This window comes from Geotrypetes seraphini, chromosome 1, assembly GCF_902459505.1.
Source record: "Geotrypetes seraphini chromosome 1, aGeoSer1.1, whole genome shotgun sequence".
NCBI lineage: Eukaryota > Metazoa > Chordata > Amphibia > Gymnophiona > Dermophiidae > Geotrypetes > Geotrypetes seraphini.
In genome coordinates, this window is record NC_047084.1 from 5,381,574 (window position 1) to 5,399,801 (window position 18,228).

The 18,228-nt window shown below is 41.9% G+C and overlaps 1 protein-coding gene across 2 annotated transcripts in view; it reads left to right on the forward strand.

Moving 5' to 3' along the window:
• The window catches only part of MCTP1 (multiple C2 and transmembrane domain containing 1), an 817,302-nt gene that overhangs the window by 698,220 nt on the left and 100,854 nt on the right, over positions 1-18,228 (forward strand). For both annotated transcript variants that reach the window (XM_033917588.1, XM_033917682.1), the window contains exon 16: positions 9,209-9,262. In XM_033917588.1, coding sequence (XP_033773479.1) covers positions 9,209-9,262 — 54 coding nt within the window. The remainder of the gene's footprint in view (positions 1-9,208; positions 9,263-18,228) is intronic.

The window sequence follows — 18,228 nt, forward strand, 5'->3', positions numbered from 1 at the left end:
GGTTGCAGTTGAAACAGGCCATTCAGAAAGGGCGTAACTTAAAAAATCTGTGTAGCTTGCCGGGCCAATGTTTCCAGACAGATTTGCAAGGGCATCAGGCCGCCAAGTGGTATAAATTAATATTGGAATATTTGAATAAGAAACCTAAAACAAGTTTAAAAGATATTTGGAGCTTTGAGACAAAGCAGCAGATTTCTGCTACTCAGTGGCCACGGATTTGGACTTGGGGAATGAGATGTACAGCGTCAGCATCTATGAGACAAACTTGTTTTTTTCTGTTATATAGATTTTTTGGACCTCTGTTCATTAAAAAAGTTGGATTGTTCAAAGTCTAATGGATGCTGGCACTGTCATCTTGAAGTAGGGACACTGGATCACTTGTTGTTTTATTGTCCCTTGATACTCAACTTTTGGAAGTCTATTTGGGGTAAAATTAATAGGATATTGGAGGCTTCTATTCCACTGTCATATGACATTGTTTTATTTGGGACTTTATTGCAACCTAAGAGTCCAATTGATTCAAAGAAAAACAGACTGCTTCTTATTATGATGGGGGTAGCTATGCAGTTAATAACATGAAATTGGAAGAACTTGACCAGATTGAACTTTAACTTTTGGTGGGAAACTTTATGTCAATATTATAGATTTGAAAGAATGAATTCTGAACAAATCGGACATAATAAAAAATTTAAGGAAACATGGGGTCCATTAGCGGAATTTGTTAAAACTGAGTAATCGAATAAACCTTTAATTCCTAATTGACCTTTACACACATCCAGGGAGGAAGGGAGGGAGGGGGAGAGAAATATACTGTGTATCATTATTTGTTTGAATGTACGTGCTGTTTAATGCATTAATTGATTGTATATTCTTTGCATTTTGTATTTGGTTTGACAATTAATAAAGAATTAAAAAAAAAAAAAGTATAGAGTTGGTCCAGAAGAAGGCAACTGAAATGGTGTGTGATCTTCATCATAAGGCATATGGGGACAAACTTAAAGTTTTCAATATGTATACTTTGGAGGAAAGGCGGGAAAGGGGAGATACGATAGAGGCGTTTAAATACCTACATGGCTTAAATGCGCATGAGTCGAGTCTCTTTCATTTGAAAGGAAGCTCTGGAAAGAGAGAGCATAGGATGAAGTTAAGAGGTGTTAGGCTCAGGAGTAATCTAAGGAAATACTTTTTTTACAAAAAGGGTGGTAGATACGTGGAACAGTCTCCCGGAAGAGGTGGTAGAGACAGAGACTGTGTCTGAATTCAAGAAGGCAAGAGATAGGGATCTCTTAGAGAGAGGAAGAGATAATGGTTACTGTGGATGGGCAGACTGCATAGCCCATTTGACCTTTGTCTGCCATCATGTTTCTGTGTAAGCATAGGACTGAATTCTATAAATGGGTGCCACAAGAATGCTCCAAGCTTTATTCTATAAATGACACTCCAAGTTGGGTACCGTAGATAGAAAAGTGCGTGCCCTGGATTGGTAGCATGGAATGTTGCTACTCTTTGGGTTTTTGCCAGGTACTAGTGACCTGGATTGGCCATCGTGAGGACAGGCTACTGGGTTGGATTGACCATTGGTGTGACCTAGTAAGGCTATTCTTATGTTCTTATGTTCTCATGTTTCAAAGACATGATTAGTCCTTACCTACGGCTGAAATTTGTTAGGATTATGCAGTTGATATCTTTATAAATGTCATATACCCCATTTTTGGCTCCTTTTCACTCAACAAATCATATATAAAAGTACAATAAATTGCAAGAGAAAATAAAATATATTACCCACATGTCTATTAATCCACAGGCAAGATCACCTCAGTCATTGTCATTCTCTTGCATGCCATTAGCCACCAGAAGAAGGTGAGCATCTGCTAATGCTAACAAGACTTCCAGTGCTGGAGGAAAATTACAAAAGACACTTACAGTTTGGTGATCTTGTGTCATTTGTTCAGTATTTTTAACCTATTCATGGCTATTAATACAATACTAGTTTTGCTCTGAGAAATTTTTCAGTGTGTTTTTTCTCACTAGGAATTATTGTGAGGAAGTAGTGAATGAAAGGACAAGATTTTTGCTAGGTTTTAACTCTAACTGCTCACTGTTTGACCATAAAGTATCTGACATGGCATCTCTGAGGCCATCTCTGCGTGTTTTTTAAAATGTCACCTGTATTAGTATTACATTCCACGAACAGTACCACACATCCGTTTCTTCCAAGCCCTTCTACCATGTGGCATATACGTCTGTGACAAGTGACATTACAGAAGGTCATGTCACTTTTAACTGCTTACATTAGATCTTCCTGATTTCCCTTGTGCCTTTCCTTTGTTTGATTAATACTACTCGATTTCCAGCAAGATATTGGAAAGCATCATTGAGAGATGGAATTTTACGTTACAGGAGATCTAAGTATATTTCACAGAACTTTCCAAAATAAATGCATCTGTCCATTGTTAAATTTTCTTTAGTAGATATTGTGTTCTTTAATCTCATTCTTGCTTGTTATGGTTTAAAAAAAAAAAAATGGCCGTGTCATATCAGCAATTACTTTGTTCCTTTGTTATTAACTGAAGTGCAGGAGAATAGAAGCGATATCTAAATGCTCTGGATTAGAATTAGTAAAGAAACCTGAGAAGCAAAGAATGAGCATCATTCTTCATTCTCAGCTGCAGCGCTTAAGTACCATCAGAAGCTGGGTTTGTGTAGAGTGTTCAAGTGTACGCCACAGATCTCTGCAGTGTCCTCTTTAACACTGTCCTGATTACAGTCTTGATAGAGCAAGCGACCACGCTGTTATGTTTCCTGAGTCCTAAGAAAAATGCACGTATGTGTGAAATAAAAGCTTTGCAGCTCCTGTATCATGTAACATGTGATCAAAATTATTAGCAAAGCATAAAGAAAAGTCCTAGTAAGGTATTAAACTATAAACTTCTGTGTCCCTCAGATCCCACAAAGCAACAATGGTTGAATTCCTTTTCTTGTTCTGCATGTCTTTTTTTTTTTTATAACGCTCACTCACTTTTCAGCTTCATGGGGAATGAAAGCATTCAAAAATAGGTTGGGTTCCATAACCAAATAAAACTCCCCAACTCTCTGAAAATGACTGTGTTCCACATCAGATACCCCCCTATGTTATGGTTCATGTTTAGACCTGGTGCCGGATTATAATCTAGCTGTCTCTCTGTACCTTGGATGTTCTAGTGGCTGTAGCTGTGCATTTTATCGACATTTCTCTCTTATATAAAGGCTTAGATCAGATTGTTCTATTACATAGATAATTTTGCATGAAACCCTAATCTGTATTATACGTTCAACGTATCTGTATCTTGCCTCATTAACATTTCTTCTTTTTTTTTTGTACTTATTGTATATTAAAATCAATAAAATCTTCGAACTAAAAAAAACTCAATAGATATCTTGTTTATCAATACATAGTATTATTTGCTTTAAATATGAAACTGCAAAGAATATCATTTGATTGTATCTGGAAAAGAATGGTCTATAAGGAGCATAGGGGCTCATGATCAAAATGTAAACACGTCTAAAAACCCGCCCAAGTCGGCACTTGGATGACCTAAAAGACAGGTCATCCAAGTACCGATAATCAAACCGAATTTCTGGACTTATCCAGGGACTTTGTAGGCCTCTGAATGCTGCTATGCACCCAGAGCTAAACGGGTAATGTCTGGAGAATTGGTTAGGGCAGGATGTGGGCTGACTTAGACTTAGTCATCCTGCAGGGATAATCAAATGTTTTACGAGACTTCCTGGACAGAATTTATACTTTGTGACTTAGAATAATGTAAAACAGTTATAAGTGCTCAAAAAGTATCCAAAGTGACCAGATAACCACTGCAGAGACAAAATAAAGACCCACACACACTCCCCCAGTGTTCATAGACCCCCTCACACCCCACAAAGATCAGAATAAAAACATACATACCTGTCTCCAGAACATCAGCACCTAGTATAGGAAAGCCTAGTTGAGCTGCACACAGGTCTCTTAAACAGCCTGGAGGATAGGCTAATGAATCATAGAGAGAAGGGCCCAGGCCTATAAGCTATAACTACTATATTTATGGTGGAACATGTACGCCCACCAAAAAACCCCAAACCCTACTCTACTCCCATATAGATGCCATCTGCAGCCATAAGGGCTGTTGGGGTCATAGACAGGTGGGTATAGTGGGTTGGGGGGGGCTCACCATATCCTATAAGGGAGTTCTGGTAAGATATTTATGTGGCACCCTTTTTATGAAGTTCACATCAGTGCCCTGTAAGGTGCCCCACTGTTCTGTTGCCATGTCTGGGTGGCCAGTCCATCACAAAGCTGGCCCTCCCATGGCCAAATGGTCTTGTTCTGGGAGTTTGGGACTTTTGGGGAATTTTTGGTCAAAACTGTGGTATAAAGATAGACGTATTGACAATCTGGACAATCAATGGCTTGGATGTCCCAATAGATGATTTCTGGAAAAAATATATATATTCTAGACGTGTTTTTCTGAGAATGGACATTTTACCACTACTGACATTGGGCATTTAGCACCATACATCCAAATCAGGCTTAGACATTTCTTTTGGCTATACCCCTCCACGTAACACAATTTTTGTTCCTGGGCAGTAAATTTAATCTCATAATTGCTCATACAGAAGTATAGAAATGTCTGTTATTTCCTTAAAATATTGCTTTTGGGGCCAGGATAGTCCAATTTTGCAATTTACCTATTTAACATGTGAAAATGCTGAATTTTCATCTTTTCATTCTTATAAAGTCATATAAAAAGCAACATATGAATCACAATTAACTTGTATTTATATTGAACTTATACAAAAATGACCACAGAAGATTTAGAAGAGAGTAGCTTTTTGAAATTTGTGATTTTATTGTAAGACACTTTCATGAATCAGCTCCCAGATGTAGTCTCCCATCATGTTCTCATTATATTGTCCCTGGTAGCGGTGTTTGAAGTCCAGTATATCCTGGTGGAAGCACTCATTTTGCTTCTCTGAGTATGTTCCCATGTTCTACTTGAATATCTCAAGATGAGCATCAAGGACATGGACTTTGAGAGACATCCTATAGCCCATTTTACTATAATTCTTCATCAGATTCTCAACCATCTTCACATAGTTTTCAGCCTTGTGATTGCCCAGGAAGCCCCGAACCACTTTGACAAAGCTTTTCCAAGCCGCTTTCTCCTTCCTAGTTAGCTTCTTGGAAAATTCCTTCCACTCCAGGATCTTCTTTATCTGTGGTCTGATGAAGACACTAGCTTTGACTTTTATCTCATACAGATTAGGGAGCTCTGACAAATTGTTTCATTAGGCCCAATTTGATGTGCAGTGGTGGCATTGGCACCTTCTGGGAGTCCACCAGTGATTCCCATTTGATTATATTTCTCCCCAAAGAGAACTTGGTCTGTTGTGGCTAGTCCTGCCTTTGGTAGTGTACCTTTGTGACCTGCTATCCCAAAGGCAGAGATAGCAGAGAAACTTGGAAAAACCACCTTGGAGACTCATTGGGAATGCCTCCATTTTGAAGTCTCCAATGACCTCTCAGCTGTACTTATCATACTTTAAGACACCTAGTAAGGTGATATTGTTGCAATACTCTTTAAGATGTACTGGGTGAGCCAGTGGAAGAGATGGGTACTTGTTTCCCTTATGGAGAAGCAAAGCTTTGATGCTTCTGAAACAGCTGTCAATGAAGAGACACCATTCTTTTGGATTACAGGCGATTCCAATTGCCTCGAACACACTGGTCACATTGTGGCAGAAGCAGAGCCTATCTTGATAGGTAAAGCTTGGTCATGCTTCCTCTAATCTGTGACTTGCACACTTTCATCCAACAAGTTCCACTGCTTTAGCCTAGACATCAGAAGCTCAACATTGGACTTGGTGAGACCAAGATCTCTGATCAAGTCTTTGAGGTCTTTTGATTTTGATAATATGTTTCTCTCATCAGCCACACCACTGATATTGTAAACTGGATCTATAATGTCTCCCTCACTCTGTGACTTTCTGCTCTCTTTGGAAGACAGTTATTCTCTCTCTGTAGGAATGGGTATGGGGAGCTCAGGACAATGTGGCACCAGAGCGATGGATGAAGGAAACATGATGGCAGATAAAGGCCAAATGTCCCAACAGGGCTTGTTCTAGGCGTTTTGGACTTGGACGAAAATTTGGACAAAAATGTGGTATAAAGATGGACGATTTAGTGACTTGGACGATCAGATCATCAGGACGTATAGTTAGAAGATTTTCGAAAGAAAAAAAATTTTGGACGTATTTTTCGAAAATGTGTCCTAAGCTGTTTTTTACTTTGGACGACTTGCGACTTAGACGCAAACGGACTTAGACATCCCTATCGATTATGCCCCTCCACCTCTCTTGGGGACTATGGGGTTTATAATCAAAACTTTAAAAATGTCCAAAAACCAGCCTATGTTGGCACTTGAACATCCTAATAGTAGGGATGTCCAAATGCCGATAATGAAAACCAACTTTCTAGATGTGCAGCAGCACTTCTAAGCTGCTGTGCATCCAGAGACTTCCCCCTCCCAATGCATCTTGGGATTGAGTTGACGGGGCCCATTTTGAGCCAATCAGAGTCTTTGGTCCCTCCCACTGCATCCCAAGATGGCCCCATCATTTGCAGCACGTGGGCCCTGTAGGCAGGAAGGAGTGAGCTTCCCTCCTAAGTTTGATCTTCCAAAGGTATGGGGAAGAGTGTTCTGGGGATGTGGGAGGGGACCCAGAGACGTGGGGGGGGGGGAAAAGGCGGAGATGTCAGGGGAGGTTTGGGATGTCATGAGGATGTGGGGGATGTCAGGGGGAGGTCCGGGTTCTCAGGGGATGTGGGGGAAGGGGTGTAGGGCTCAGCAGCTCAGCTGATCCTGGCAGGGGGAATTCTTATCAGTTGAGCCACCAAGAATCTCTGAAACTGGCTCAGCTGATGGGGATTCCTACTGCCGCGATCAGACCAAGGTAGTTGGTGGGTACGTCTAGAAAACTTACTTTTGTACATTTTTCGCAGTGACGTTTTTATTTTTGAAAATGGGCAAAAAAGGTAGATGTCCTAAGGACCAAAACTTATACCAAGCTCATTTTCAAAAATAAAAGATAGATGCTTGGCAGCTTTGAAAATGGACATTTTTGCTGCTGGGTCTGTGGACATCTTGCACAAAACCTCAGACTTAGGCACATTTTTGATTATGCCCCTCCACATCTTCAATGGAGGAAGAAATGTTAATCGTGAAGTCATATTTTCCCAAATTGGTAACGTTTTATGATCAATCAATCTCAATGTTTCCAGGCAAATACAGACTAGACGTAAGGCCTTCCTCCTGCTGAGACCTAGGGTTCTGGCAGGGGGAGGTACCTTTTTCCTAAAGTTTCCGTGTAAATGTTTGGTCACATGGGGAAATGATTCTTATGTATTTCTAGATCCAAGTCATTTAGAAACTTTTCTTTTGAATAAATCTGAGAAAGATGTGAAATAATTTTTTCTTCATAGGTTTATAGAGAATAAGAATATATATATATATACACACATATATATGTCTGCTAAATATAGAAGTGAAAAGATTTCTTGTATAAAAATTTTATCTATCTCCCCATGATGTGGACTTGAAGGATGATTTGTATTTTTATCTTGTTAATTACATTCTTTGTTTCTGAATTTCCTAAGGGCTCCTTTTACAAAGGCGCGTTAGGGCCTTAACGTGCAGAATAGCACGCGCTAAAATGCCACGTGCGCTAGCCACTACTGCCTCCTCTTGAGCAGTAGGGTAGTTTTTCAGCTAATCAGGTGCGTGTGCTAAAACCGCTAGCGCACCTTCGTAAAAGGAGCCCTAAATGTTACTTTGTAACAAATGAAGAAATTTCAATTTGAAAAAACCCATAAGAAATTTTATAACAGAAAATTCCACCATCCTAGTGAGAAACAAAATTGTCTTACTTTCCAGTGTTTTTTTGGCAGTATTCAAATGTGAAGTGAGGAGCCCAAGGTTTGTCTTGATCCCCAACAGGCATGCAGAAATATGCCTCGTAGGTATTGTATATCTTAGCAGATGCTTCTGTGAAACTTTTTCCCTCTTGTTTTGATAAATTAGCCACATACTCGTACATAGCAAAATGCACCTGCCTGATGTTTGCACCTTATTTAAAGGGCCCCTAAATTTACTCAGCTTGGAAACAATTTGGAATGTTCTACAAAAAAAAGTAAATTTCAAAATATCAATGTCCTGGTCGCAAAAGCAAAGTTTGAGGAGAATGATAGTCATTTTCTATACTTTTGTGGCATAGGCAATTAAGAAAGAATGCAGTACTTATTATCCAGGATAAAAAAAATGCTACTATAGTGAAACCGCTTCTATAATATAATCTTGGCTCCCTCAAAGGGCTCATTTTACTATGGTGCACTAACAAATTTAGGCCCTCTTTTACTAAGCTGCAGTAGAGATTACTACCGCAACCTGGAGTACTACAAGCTCCGACGCTGCTAGGAAACCTATGAGTGTCGGAGCATTGTCGGAGCATTTAGCACTCCGAGCCACGGTCGAAACCTCTACTGCAGCATAGTAAAAGAGGGGAGTTAGCTCATGCTAACGATTAGTGCGCGCTAAATACTAAGAAGCCCGTAAGGATAAAATTGGCTGCATGATGCTTAATGCATGTTAATTTGTTAGAGTGTGTTAAATCTGTTAGCGCATCTCAATAAAAAGATCCCATGTTTCGGTTTAAGTTCCATTCTAAAAAAATGTTCTAAAACTTTCTTCTAACTTAGATGTTGATAGGCTGTAAGTCCACTGACTATTAAACAGAAAAACACTGTAATTTGCAACATCACCAAAACCCTCATGTCTGGAGTGTTGCCTCAACCTGAACCTCACTCACATCAGTTTACTCTCAGGTTTAAGAAAATGAACTATGACTGTGACTTTTCACATTTAAAAAATCAAACATATTTTCTGTGAAATGATTTCAAAACATGAATAAAGTTTTCTAAAATCAAAAATAATTATGGGTTCCTTTTATCAAGCAGTGATATGAACATCGGAGCATTTACCTTACAGACCCAAGGTAAAATTCTCTGCCACTGCTTGATAAAAGGAACCCTATGTTAAAAAAAAAAAAGAGTTCCAGGTGACAGAACAAAATTCCTCTTTCTTTAAATCATGACATCTGCTACTATTTCTGTCTGCAGGTAGTGGAGGACATGCTAGAGGACGAGGAAGAGGAAGATGAAAAAGATGACAAGGTAATTATCTTTCCTAGCACTTCAGTACCTGGGGATGGGAGAGTTTAGACATGATGCCGGTTTTACAGACATTTAAAAAACAACAGAGAGAGTTGAAGTGTTTTAGCCCAGAAAATTGGACAGAGCTGTTTATCATCCTAACAATTCGGCTGTATGTTGCAGGGAGAGACAGAACACCATAAATCCTCATCCCCATTTTTTGTGTGTGTGTCCAGAGCTGGGTCAAATATTTTTTTTCCTGCCAGGAACAAAAATAATTCAGCTTGTCTAGAACTTGATAGCTCTTGTGAAGATAACTGCAGTGACAACTGTTTTTGAAGGACAAAAATTTGTCCTGTCTTAAGGATTACAAATAGGGCTGTACTTTAAGAGAAATAAGAAATATCAACTCCCCGCGCATAGAATGTGCCATGCAGCATGTGCGTGTGCGTGATTGTACCACCCTGCAGTTGTAAAAAAGATGTATGCATGCATGCATGTATTATTATAAATATATAGGTATTTATCTTTTTTTAGGACTTAAAGGGTGACACAATCACTTCACAGGTTCTTTTTTAAAAGGTTTTAATTTATCAGAAATGATCACCTTATTTTAATGTGAGGAGAGGGGATTACAATTGGCATTGTGATCTTATAAGCCTCCCCCCCCCCCCCAATAAAAAAGAGTATAGTTCCTTCTGATCTTCTTTACATTTATTTTAACTGCCACTTTTTGGGGTTGGGTTAGAGATTGCAGTTGCTGCAACCTCAGGAACCAACAGCCCCTTCCCACTTTTCACTGAACCACACTATGGGGTTGTCTGGAATGGTTATGCCCTAGGGAGAAGGAAGAGCCAGAGGGATGAAATGAGTATGACCTTGCACTGCTAGAGCTGTGTTATTCAGATAAATGCAGTAAGACAGGCTTCTCCCTCTCTGCCCTGCCAATGAATACTTCTATACCAGGCTCTGTATATTATGTAAATTACACATGTACACGTGTATTTGTATGTGCATATCTTTTTGCAGGTATGCTTACAGGCATCTTTATATTAAGCATGTAACTACATATACAGTATATCCATTAAAACAGAATAATACTTTTAAATCAGGTCTGGGGAAATGTACAGATTTTGACCTCTAATGTTGGACTCCTGAATACAGTTGTAAGAAAGTTAGGGTTTTTCAAAGAGATGATTAAAACACTGTGTCTTAATTTATAGTGTTGACCTTTGCTTCTGCTAGAGATGTATAGTTATGTAGCAGTGAAGGAACTCTTACACTTGGCAGCAACCATTAGAAATGTCAAAAAATTCACTGTGATTTGCAATCCTCTCAATAATAATTTTTCTCCAAGCTAATACCCCAGGCCGGAAGAAGGGATAGAGATGTGTGCTGCTCTTTCATTATGCTGATATTTTCAACAGCAGGAAACCCGACAGCAAGGCACAATGTGGAAATCCGCCTGCACTTCCATTCGCTCATTAGCTGCATTGTCTCAGATTCATCAAGCATTGCTCGCAGCACCTGCTTTTAAAGTGCACACATATGTACTACTTTTTTTTAATGCTAAATGATACAAGCACCCACTTCTAGCCGTAAAAGAGATGATTTATGGCGAAGGTCAGCCATGTAGCTGTAGAGAGCTTGTATTTTAACTCAACGTGCTAGCTCTGAATCATCATTTCTCTGCTGATAAACACCAGGCTGTCATCCATTTATGACCATTTTCTCCTGCTTGTTGCTGCTTGATTATTAAAGCCTCTGTGAGGTCACCATCCCCAATCCTACTGTATATGCTTGCCAGGGAATGTTAATAACTGTCATATTGCTGCAAAGTGCTGACCAGGGCCTGTGCTTTAAAATGAGTCTAGTTAATTTCATAGTTACACTTCCTTGTAACTGCTCTGGTGTTCTGAAGCTGTAATTCAGTCATAGTCAGATAAGTAAATAAAATGTCCTTCTGTTTACCTCTTCCATCGCTCTACCTCTCTTTTTAAAAATAGAGATAACAGCTTTCTCTACATCCAACAGCTACACTACTTTATTTAAGATGGATCTTTTCTCTAAGATCTAATAGTATAGCCATGGAGGTGCCCAGAGCTTTTGTAACAAAGGACAATAATGCATGCCATGGTTCTAGCACTTCTTCATGTTACCAGAGGGAATGACAATAAGGAAGTTAGGCCCAGATTCTCAAAACGGCACCGTTTGGAAGGTGCCAATAGGCGGCTGAACGGCACCTAAGTTAAGTGTTTTAATTAGCTATTAATGGTGCAGCAATTGACTAAACCAATTAAAAACTAATTAAGAAAAAAAAGTAGGCACCTTGAGGTGTCTGCAAAAAAAGGAGCCTGAATCACGCCTACGCAGATGCTTACTAGTGCCAAATAGTAAAAGAGGTGTGGTTATGGGTGGGGTTGACATTTGGCACCACTAATCATTATTCTACAACAAAGACAGTCCTACATTTCCAGTGCCTATCTTTGATGCAGAGCGCGATTCTCAAAACAGTGCCATAGTTTGAGTGGCGTGCGACCAGTGCCGTTTTCTCAGGCACTGGCCGATTCCGGCACCATTTTGAGAATCCAGGCTTTAATACGGGAATTAAATCCTCGTAAGAATTTCAAAGTGAGCCTTGAGTTGGCCTTTGGTGGAATGGGCAGAATGGGGCTGTTGGGGGTGGAGTGGGGTCAGTGGCAGCAATGAAAGGTGGTATCGCATCTCACAGCCTGCAATATTTTTTTGCTTCTCCACCCGCTTTGGCTTTCCTAATTTTTTCTGACGTTCTCTTCATAGTGTACTATTTTATAAGCTGCTCTGTTGTTTGACTTAAATTTTTTATGTAGTTATTTACTTACGCCCTCTTTTACGAATGCGTGGCGTGGGTTATAGCGCTGGCAGGGGCGGTAACTGCTCCAACGCTCATAGGAATTCTATGAGCATCGGAACAGTTACCGCCGCTGCCGGCGCTAAAACCCACACTATGATTTCGTAAAAGAGGGGGTTATTTATTTATTGGGGTTTATTAACTGCCTTTATGAAGAGATTCACTCAAGGCGGCGTACAACAGGTGCCATTTAACTTAAAACTTACAATTTTGTTAACAGCAGTAATAAAATAACCAAATATAAACATAAATACAATAAATGAGGTAAACTTGGAAATGGCAAATTGAAACCTAATACTAGGACTAACATGAAACATTAGAAATATAAACAGTTAACAGTATTACCATATTTTCACTCATATACCGCGCACCCGTTTAAAACGCACACACGGGTATAGCACGCGGGAAACTGTAATTTATGTAAATAAATTTTTATATACCGCACACACCCGTATACCACGCATGCCGCCCCAACTCTCCCGTCGCCGCCCCGACTCTCCTTTCGCCCGTCCCGACTCTCCTCTGGCCACCCCGACTCTCCTTTCGCCCGCCCCCATTCTCCTCTGGCCGCCCCGACTCTCCTTTCGCCCGCCCCCACTCTCCTCTGGCCGCCCCGACTCTCCTTTCGCCCGCCCCGACTCTCCTCTGGCCACCCCGACTCTCCTTTCGCCCGCCCCGACTCTCCTCTCCCCCTTGAAGTCCTGTCCCCACCCTGAAAGCCTGATGCCCCCCCCCGACGTCTGATTCCCCCCCCCCCCCGCAGGACCGCTCGCACCCCCACCCAGAAGGACCGCTCGCACCCGCACCCGCACCCCCACCCCGAAGGACCGCTTGCACCCCCACAGCCTCCCCCCCCCATCATGGAGAAGCTCCTACAGTTGTCCTGCTGCTTCCTCTTCCGGCGGTCCCGCCCTTTCTCTGACGTCAGAAAAAGGACGGGACCGCCGGAAGAGGAAGCAGCGCAGACGCAGGGCTCACAGAAGGGCCGGGACCGCCGGCAGAGGAAGCAGCAGGACAACTGTAGGAGCTTCTCCATGATGGGGGGGGGGGAGGCTGTGGGGGTGCGAGTGGTCCTTCCGGGTGGGGGTGCGGGTGGGGGTGCGGGTGTGGGTGCAAGTGCGAGTGCGAGCGGTCCTTCCGGGTGGAGGTGCAAGCGGTCCTGTGGGGTGAATCGGACGTCAGGGGAGGACTATGTAAAAATAAAGTTGTAAAACACGCTCACGCGTACAACGCGCATGGTTATGCACGGTTTGTAAAATCGTGTATAACGCGCGCGTTATATACGTGAAAATACGGTACAGAACAACCATATAACAGAAATTTGCTAAATGTCAATACAATACAAGCAATACCATAATAGACATAATATTCAAACTACAAAGATACTATATAATAAAATGTCAACATGATACTAATGATATACCTAATAAGCACTCATTAGAACATTCAAATAGATATAATGCTAAGGCATTTCCACAGTACAATACAATGACTGATAGTGCAAACCCATGCTAGCAATTATTACAGCAGCTTGACACTTACGGGACAATTCTATAATCTAGGTGCTCAAATTTACTCACATGTTTTGCACATAAATAAGAACGTAAGAAGAGCCATAAATATCAATATATTTGTAGAACATAAGAAACGTCATGCTGGGTCATACTAATAGTTCATCCTGTATCCTGTTTGCAACAGTGGCCATTCCAGGTCACAAGTACTCGGCAGAAACCCAAATAGTAGCAACATTCCATGCTACCGTTTGCAGGGCAACCATTGGCTTCTCCCATGTCTATCTCAATAGCACATTATGGACTTTTCCTCCCTCCCCTGTATTTCTTTAAATCTTCCCCAGCGCAAGCAACTTCTCCGGCCCGCTGCTTGCGCTGGCCTGGCTCCCAGCAGAAATGACTTCCTAGAAGTGTGAGATCAGAGGATAAAAACCTTCTAGTAATTCCATCACTTAATATAATAAATACAAGACAAGATTCGATTTTTGCAGTGACAGTGCCCAGAATATGGAACTCTTTACCAGCATTTATTAAGGAAGAAAAATCACTAAATACATTTAAAGGATTGTTAAAATGCTGGTTCTACAAGGATGTTTTTGAAACCTAATCATCAGTCTCTTTTGATCCCATTCGTTGCTTAAACTCACATGTACCGTATTTTCACGCAGATAACGCGCACCCGTGTAAAACGCGCACACGGGTATAGCGCGCAGAAACCACGATTCTATGTACAAAAACTTTTGTATACCGCGCTCACGGGTATACCGCGCATGCAGCCCGACTGTCCTTTCGCCCGCCCCGACTCTCCTCTGGCCACCCCGACTCTCCTTTCGCCCTCCCCGACTCTCCGTGCGCTGTCCCGACTATCCGTTCACCCTCCCTGACTTTCCGTGCACTGCCCCGCCTCTCCGTGCACTGTCCCGATCCCAATCCGGCCTCATTCCGTCGTTGGCTGCCTGCCGGACAGGCGGGTTTGCTCCCGTCTGTCCGGCCAACTACCAAAGGTACGGGGAAGGGGGGTGGGGGTGTCGTGGGGGTCGGCCAGGGGGGTCACGGGTCGGCTGGGGGGGCGGTCGGAGGTTCTTGGGGGGGGCGGTCGTTGGAGGGAGGGGGGTTTGCGTCGAGGGCAGGAGGGCCTGGGATCCCTCCTGCCCGTAATGTAGTATGGGGTGGGGGTAGGGGGTCACCGTGGCCAGGAGGGTTTGGGCTCCCTCCTGGCCCGATATTGTCGGGGAGTTGGGGAGTCGGCCGGGCAAGAGGGCTTGGGCTCCCTCTTGCTCCGATCGTGGATGCGGGTGCGGGTGGGAGCGCGTGCGAGCGGTCGTTCGGGGTGGGGGTGCGAGCGGTCCTGCTGGGGGGGGTGAATCGGGCGTCGGGCGGGGTGGGAACTATGTAAAAAAAATTTTGTATACCGCGCTCACGCGTATAATGCGCGAGGGGTATGCGCGGTAGGTAAAAACGCGTATAACGCGCGCGTTATATGCGTGAGGCTTCGTAATTTCTTACCCTCTTTCTGTACTTTCCTTTCATTTGTCCTTTACTATGCTTATTGTAGTTCTCCCTACTTCCCTTATGTATTGGTACGTCATGTTCATGTGTGTCAGTTGTAGTTAATAATTAAGACCCTGTTTTTAATTGTAAATCGCTTTGAATTAATGATATTGCGATACATCAAAATTTTAATAAAACTTGAAAACTTGAAACTTGAAGTGACATCAGAGGCGCGAGCAGTAGGCCGGAGAGGCTGCTCATACTGGCGAAGATTTAAAGAGGCACGGGGGGAAGGTGAGCTCAGCATTGTACATAATTACAAGTGCAACAGTATCTTGGAAAAAAAGGGATTGTCATAAAAAGGCAATGCCTTATTTCCATAGTGTGTCCAGTTATTTATCTAAATAAGTGCACTTTTCAGGGTATTTTCCCAAAGCAGTATTTAAAGTATGATGCACAGTTATAAGTTTCTACAGGATTGTTCTTGAAGGGATGATCCTGACTGTTGAGTTTATTTAATCAAAAATTTGGGAGGGCACTAGGGATCTGAAAATTGACAGGGGCGCAAGAATTAAAGGTTTGCCTGGGTTGCTTTATATTCCTGCGGCAGCCCTACAAGCCCCTTTACCTTTAAGGAGGCTTCTTATGCAATCTGCCTCCTTAAAGGCACAGGAACTTCTGGTCCAGCTGAGTACAGTGGCCCAGGCTGCTAGTGTAGGCCTGTTGCCCTTATATTCCTGTTGCTCTAGCTGAGAGAATAAATGAAACACTTTCTACTTCTGTATTTTATTTCTGATAATGCAAGTTCTACATTTCAATGGCTGCACACAGTGAAATTTCATGTGAAAGCAAATAGAGGTTCTGGAGTGCCGGCAGGTACTGAGTGCTTGCTCTCTCTTCTTCTCCATATTCTCATGTGGTAGAACAGCAAGGTCAACCCAAAGGTTCCTCTTAAAGGATAAAAGTACAAAAGATTAATAAATGTGCCAAAGCCTCACTTTAATTGAACCTGAAGCATGTGTTGCAACTCTGTAAAATATATCCCAGATGTCTGATGATTGTCAATGTCTTGCTTCGCTTTGGTTACCACAAGGCAGCGCTTAGTCCTGTGACCTCTGAACTAGGGGGGTAAATAGTGTACTGCATGGGCCAACACTACAGCACCTGTTTTCCATTCAGTGGAGACCCCTGGAAGGCTTTTCCTAAGCCTTCCCATATGTTTTCAGTTTGCAGATTGTTGGGCGATTATGAAAAGTGTCTTTCTTTAGAGTCAGCGTAGATATTCGTCACTTACGCTCAATGAAAGGGCAAATCGCTGGCCACTTGATGAGGTCCGTGTGGGCACACACTGCAGTCGGCTATTTGATGTGGGGGTGGAGGACTCATTCTTTGGCAATGTTAGACAAGCTGTGCAGTCAGAGAAATGTAAAACTGATCCCTGTAAAATTCTGCAACACTTCGTTAGGTATACGAACAGCTCCATCACATCTCCTATTATTTGCTCTTTATGTTTGTTTTCCCAGGGTGAAGTGTGATGAGGAGAGGAAGTGAATAACTGTAATTGGGCCCTTGATTCTCTACAGATTTATAGTTAACAACATAACAAAATGTCTTATATACCGCAGCTACATCGCGGTTCTCTACGGTTAACAAAAAATAAAATATAAGTATACACGGTATAAACACAATTAATTAATTTAAATATTTACCAAACAGATCAGTCTTCATACATTTTCTAAATGCCAAATAAGAAGTAGAGACAGAAAGATACATACTAATTTGTTTATCCCATAATGCTTCCTGATACACTAAGATCTTACTAAAGATCTAGTTCCTAGTTTTTCTCTTAGACTGTAAGATCTCTGGAGCAGAGACTTCGGAGGTCATTTTTGAAAAATTAGGTGGCATGTGCATGTGTTGAAAGCTAGTTTTTTTGTGTAGATGGGTATACACATAGTAACATGGTAAATGTCGGCATATAAAAGTCCTATATGGTTCATCTACTCTGCCCATCAAGGTGACCAGAGTTGAATCTGACATTCTATCCAGTTTCCACTTCTTCAAGATTAAATACAGGCATTCTTTACCTCCATCTCTCCCGACCAATTTTGGGGCACAGAACATAGAAGTCTGCCCATCACTGGTCCTACTTCTCAACTCCTAGAGTGGCCAGAGCCCACTCCAGCCTTGATCCTGATCTGTTTTGCCATTTACAAGGCCCAGACTGTAGAAATCTCTCCAGCATTGTTCTTATATCCCAACTTCTGAAGCTCCCATCAAAGCGCACTCCAATTGTGAAAGCATTTAAGTTTTGCTTTAATTAGATTCCATAGGTAAATAATAGTTTTAGAAAAGTGTATGTAAATCACACACAGATTCCAAGGAGAAGGGGGAGGAAGCAGCCTCTGGATTTGGTGAGGGCAGACTTTTATAATGTATGTAACGCCCCCTTCAGGGTGGCTCTGGATCCAGGGCCTGACCTGCCTGGAGACCCTCGAAGGCAGTCTCAGTCGTTTAGTGCTCAGTGCCTCCACTTGGGGAAAAGAAGTGTTAGCAGGTAGGTTCACCCTCTTCTCCCCCTATGAAAAATCTAAAAAGACTTCTGTGAACAAGGTTGGTTAATAAATTAAACAAATTTATTTGAACTATTTACCTAGGTCTAATCATAAAGCCAATTATCATAAACAGCTTTCAACAGATTTAGTTTTCACACACTTACACCAATACTTATACAGTTAATCCAACACCATTAATCTATGTCTCAAAAAAATGCAAAATCCATTAAAATGATAGTCTTTTGAAACCTTTGAAACTCCTTCATTTCTGCTTTTGTCTTTTGAAACCTTCTCTTTCAATTCTATTTGCTAAGGCAGTAGTTCATTGCTCCTCCCAGTTTCTCAGTTAAATCAATATGTAAGATTGGCTGTGTGCATAAATTCTTCTTCTCCTTTCCAGCCCCACCCTTGCCCAGTCCCCAAGTTCTCACCCATCCTCTGGCGCTCTCACAGGCAGGTGGCTGCTGATTTTCGAGGCTGGTTGGGCCTGCTCCCACTGTAGTCTCCTGGATGTTCTCCCTGAGCTCTGAGAACCACTGT